Genomic DNA, 5,663 nt, shown 5'->3' on the forward strand with positions numbered 1-5,663 from the left:
GCATGCCTCTGGACTTTCTCCTGCGTGGCAGAGGCAGTTCTCAGGATCCCCCCTCCCCCGTGTCTTCCCCCCACCCCAAGGCCGCACAGGCTGCTGAAGCCTCACTGTGGCCCCGCCCCCATGCTCGGGGAGCCTGGCTGGGCCTCTTCCCTGGGCCTCCCAAGGTGAGGGGGCTCCTCACCAGCCATCATATCCTGGTCAGGCAGAGTCGGGGAGGGGTCCAGAGGAGTGGTAGGTGGGAAGAGGGGCACAGCTCCGGGGAGCGGCGTGTAGGACACCTGCAGGACCAGTGAGGCCTGAAAGAGAGGGGGGAGGGGAGCAGGTGGGTGCACTGGCCTCAACCACCGCCCTCCACCATCTTTCCTGTTCCTTTCATCCCTCGCAGAGGAAGACGGCTCTGAGGAGGGTCAGGTTTGCAGGAGCCACCCCGAGGGGGCCCTCAGCCTAAGAGCCCAGAATCTGAAGTCAGGTTCCACCACCCAGGAGCTGTGCAACCTTCGGAAGGTCTGTAGCCTCTCTGTGCCTCGGTTTCCTCCTCTATAAAAAGGGGGTAGTAATAGCAATAGCACCTTCCCCCGGGGGTCCAGTGAGGATTAGATGAGTGGACAGAGCACATCATAAGCTTCTATAAATGAATCAGCAACCCAGCCTCTCCTAAGATTTTTTCAACTCTCAGCACAGGCCTGACCTCTCTGCTCAGCCAAGGGCCGAGGAGACAAGGGGATTGCCTCCACAGACAGCTCAGCCTGTTCTGCTCGGCCCAGCTCCGAGACAGGCTTTCTGAGCCCTCTTCACTCCAAAGACACTTCTGTCCCCACCTCACCCCCCGTGGCTCCAGCTCTGACCATCCAAGAGGAGAGGGACTGGTCACATCACTGGAATGGACAGGGGGAGGCTGCCTGTGTCCCCACCCACTGACCCCACCATGAGTGGTGCACTGCTCAAAGGGCCCCTGAACCTGAAGAAACCGTGCAGTCATGGCAAGCTCTCCAGCCTTGCAGCTCCGAGGCCAGTGGGGGCCTGGCCAGGCCTTCCCTGGAGCCCCAGGGCCAACAGGCCTCCTGGATAGCCCTTTTATCGATCAAAGTAATAAGTGCTCTATTGAACAAAGGCAGAAGGAAACAAACTGCTATAATTCTACCCCTATTTGCATCTCGATATCATTATCTCTAATGGCTTTTAAACAGTGTGCAGCTCTGTTAGACATAAAATGCTTTTCTTTTCCTTCATGTCAGACAGTAAGCACGTCCCCAGGTTTTGACAAACTCTTTATAAATGTCATTGTTAATGATGCATAATACCATTTGAGCAGCTCTCATGTGATTCACTAGGTCTCTCTCAGCTGAGTAATCGTAGGGGTTTCCAGAAGGTCCTGGAGCAAAATCTGATTCTGAGACAGAAGATGCTCCAGGCCCTGGATGTCATCCAGCTCTGGGGCCTGAACCCTCAGATTGAGGCCTGAGCAGGGGCAGCCAGGCTAAGGAAAGGCAGGGATGCGGGTAGGGGGGCTCAGAACCCTCAGAAGGAGGCCTGCCGAGCCGCTCCACATCCCAGGAGACCCTGCAGGAGGCCTGGGAAGGCAATGAGACCCTTTAAATATCTGGGTCCCAGGCATTGGCTAACCGCCGCTGCAGGTTCCTACACCACCACCAGGTGTCGCCACGCGCGCAGCCAGCGTGCCTCGCACTGGCATCCCAGGCTCCTGCAACCCAAAGAAGGAAAAAAAGAGGGGCGGGAGCATCCCAAATACCCAGGCCTGCCCGTGCCCAGCCTGACTCCTGGAGACTCCAATCAGGTTGGGGTGGATCTGGACATCTCTATTTTTCTCCACTTCATCAAAAGGCAATTATTTGTGCTCTTTGGAGAAATAACTAATTGCAGGGTTAGGCCAGGATTGGTAGAAGACAACCCGGAAACATTTTATGCCAGAAACCAAAGAAATAATCAAAAAATGATAGAAACATGTCAAAAGGACAATGAGTCAGTGGCTGCCACTGGCCAAATCTGGGACAATTTAAACATGAAAATAAAAGATATTTACCATTGACTAAACAAAAAATACATGATTCTAAGTGGAAATAAATAAGTAAATAAAACAGGAAGGAAGCTTTTTTCTTACAGTGAAATGCCAACTGATTCACACACAAAAAATAATTTAGAATACCACCATTTAACAATCATCAACACAATCATTAGCCCTGGCCTGCATGGCTCAGTTGGCTGGAGCGTCATTCATTCACCGAAGGGTCAAGGGTTCAAATCCCAGTCAGAGTATATACCCAGATTTCAGGTTCAATCCCCAGTTGGGGCAAGTGGGGGAGGTAACCAATCCATATTTCTCTCTCACATCTCTCTATTTCTCGCTCTCTCTTCCTCTGCCCCTTCCTCTCGCTCTAAAATCAATTTAAAAAAAAAATAATAAACCCAACCAAGAAACAACAGTGGTTGTTAAAACTGATGGGTAGCCCTGTCGGTGTGAATCAGTGGTTGAGCGTTGACCTATGAACCAGGAGGTCACGGTTCCATTAAATTCTGGTCAGGGCACATGCCTAAGTTGCCAGCTCGATCCCCAGTAAAGGGCGTCCAGGAGGCAGCCCATCAGTGATTCTCATCATTAATATTTCTATCTCTCTCTCTCCCCCTCCCTTCCTGTCTGAAATCAATAAAAATATTTTTTAAATTGATGGGTGAAAGTTGAATGAGGCACAAAGTACCTCCCCCTCAAATTCTTACTTCTTTTTTTTTTTAAAATATATTTTATTGATTTTTTACAGAGAGGAAGGGAGAGAGATAGCGAGTCAGAAATATCGATGAGAGAGAAACATCGATCAGCCGCCTCCTGCACATCCACTGGGGATGTGCCCGCAACCCAGGTACATGCCCTTGACCGGAATCGAACCTGCGACCCCTCAGTCCGCAGGCCGACGCTCTATCCACTGAGCCAAACCGGTTTCGGCAAATTCTTACTTCTTAGGGCAATGGATTTGGGGTGAGTGGAGAAATTCAGCAAATGCTACTTTAACCAAAAAACAACAACAACAAGCTTAATAGCACAGTAATGAAATAAATCAGAGTCATATCCCCCCTGGATACAATAGGGCAGCCCAGCATCACTGTGTGATTTTCCTGCCAAAGATGCACAACCTACATCTAATTGTGGGGAAACATCAAACTGAGGGACAATTACAAGCCTGTATTTCCAAAAATGTCAAGGTTTCAGGTTGTAAAAGTCAAAGAAAGACTGAGGAATTCTCCCAGAGGGAAGGAGACTAAAGAGTCAAAACAACTAACACAACATGATCCTTAACTGGATCTTGTTGCTGTAAAGGACACTGTTGAAAAGGCTGGTGAGCCCGGCCACAGTGGCTCAGTTGGCTGGAGCATCGTCCTGTACACCAAAAGGTTGCCAGGCATGTTTGCAGGTTCAGTCCCCAATTGGGGTACTTATGAAAGGCAAACTGATCTCTCTCTCTCTCTCTCTCTCTCTCTCTCTCATCGTACCCTTGGGTGAGGGTTACAAAAGGAACGTGGAGGTGGATCACTGCATTAGATGCAGTGCTATCTCAATGATCATTTTATCAGTATTGACGGTTGAGTTATGGTTCAGTAGGAGAAAGTCCTTAATCAGAGAAAATACACACTAAATTCAGGAAAACTGGCAACTTAGTCGCAAATGGTTCAGGACAAAAATCTTCTTTATCCTATTCTTGCAGCTCCTCTCTGAACCTTAACTTTTAAGTAAAAGGTTAAGAAACCCTTAGAAATCTGCTTCTGCTCCAACCACAGGAATGCAACTCCGCAGAGACACACAGCAGCCCCCCCCCGCCCCCCATGCTGACTCCTCCTCTCCAGGAGTCATGTGAGCTCAAGCCCAGCCCCGTAGGTTGCAGGCCTAGTGCAAAACAGAATTTCAGGCCCCTTGTTACAAATTTACCGAGAATTTTAAGATGGTGACAGCAGAGAATTCAACCACATGCCCACGGGGCTGGCCTGCGTGGCGTGTCTGCCTGGCTCAGCCTGAGTGGGTCCTGCTTCCGAAAGAGGGAGAGTGGGACCCCACCTGAAGTAGCTGGTCCGGCCTATTTTCGTTCATTCACTTGCTTATTCGTTCCCCCGACAAATACACACCGAGCACCTGCAAGGGGCCAGGCACTGGGATCCTGGGATACTTCCAGGAACAAAGCAAAGGCCCCGCCCCCATGGAGCTGACATCTAGCAGAGGAGACAGACAATAAATAATAAACAAAATAAATATATACGTTATACAGCACGTGAGGAAGAAAAGAAAGGGTGAGCCAGGGCAAGTGGGTCAGGGGAGCAGGAGGGAGTGCCGGTTGCAGAGGTCCGTGGTCTGAGTGGACCCCGGTGAAGAAAATGGAGCAAAAACTTAAAGAGGGCCGAGGCCGGTTTGGCTCAGTGGATAGAGCGTCGGCCTGCGGACTCAGGGGTCCTGGGTTCGATTCCAGTCGAGGGCATGTGCCTGGGTTGCGGGCGCGTCCCCAGTGGAGGATGTGCACGAGGCGGCTGATTGATGTTTCTCTCTCATTGATGTTTCTGGCTCTCTATCTCTCTCCCCTCCTCTCTGTAAAAAATCAATAAAATATATTTAAAAAAAAAAAACTTAAAGAGGGCACAGCCTGGCCGTCCCTCAGCCCCAGGTTCTTCTAACACTTGGTGACTGAGGTCCCCTGACCCTGGGACCAGCTCCCCTTGAACACCCTTTCCTATTTCTCAGGGCTCACCCTGCCCACCCTCCCGCTCCCACACCACCCAGGGGCTTTGCATCTCTGTGCGGAGTTGGGGCTGCAGGAGTGTAACCCCACGGCCTGGGTGTCAGCACCTGGGCGCTGGGGCAGCCCTCTGGAGAAGCAGGGAGGAGCCGCAACCCCAGAATCCCAAGGCCACCTCGGCAGCCCTCCCTGGGGTTTCCTAAGGACCCGGTTTCCTCCACACTCATAACCACACCACCCTCCTCAAGAGCTGGCAGTATGCTGCTGGCTCCAGGCGCCTGAATGAGACGTACAGCCCAGAACCAGCTCCATCCTTTATACGCCTGTCAAGGAGCCACAGGAACAGCCCTGGCAGCTTCGAAGGATAGAACCAGGATCTAAAACACATCTCGCCACCAGGGGGCAGAGTCCAGGGGCCACTGCTTCAAAACCAGAGGTGGTTAATACTGGAGGCTTCTATCTCTGCTGAGGATCTAAAGGAAAGCGGGCATACCGTGTTCATGGATTGGTAGAATCAACATCATTAAAATGTCCATACTACCCAAAGCAATCTATAAATTCAACACACTTCCAATTAAAATACCAACGGCATACTTCATAGATCTAGAACGAACTCTCCAAAAATTCATCTGGAATAAAAAAAGACCCCGAATTGCTGCCGCAATCCTGAAAAAGAACAAAGTAGGTGGGATCTCAATACCAGACATCAAGCTGTATTACAAAGCCACTGTCCTCAAACCTGCCTGGTACTGGCACAAGAACAGACATATAGACCAATGGAACAGAACAGAGAACCCAGAAGTTGACCCAAGCCACTGTGTTCAATTAATATTTGACAAAGGAGGCAAGAGCATACAATGGAGCCAAGACAGTCTCTTCAATAAATGGTGTTGGGAAAATTGGACAGATACATGCAAAAAAATGAAACTAGAC

At 50.3% G+C, this 5,663-nt stretch overlaps 1 protein-coding gene across 13 annotated transcripts in view; it reads right to left on the bottom strand.

Annotated features, from left to right (window-relative positions):
• Positions 1-5,663, bottom strand: part of DYSF (dysferlin) — a 205,543-nt gene that overhangs the window by 146,830 nt on the left and 53,050 nt on the right. For all 13 annotated transcript variants that reach the window (XM_006775297.2, XM_006775294.2, XM_006775295.2 and 10 more), the window contains exon 5: positions 182-296. In XM_006775297.2, coding sequence (XP_006775360.1) covers positions 182-296 — 115 coding nt within the window. The remainder of the gene's footprint in view (positions 1-181; positions 297-5,663) is intronic.

This window comes from Myotis davidii, unplaced genomic scaffold (genome assembly GCF_000327345.1).
Source record: "Myotis davidii unplaced genomic scaffold, ASM32734v1 scaffold247, whole genome shotgun sequence".
Lineage (NCBI taxonomy): Eukaryota > Metazoa > Chordata > Mammalia > Chiroptera > Vespertilionidae > Myotis > Myotis davidii.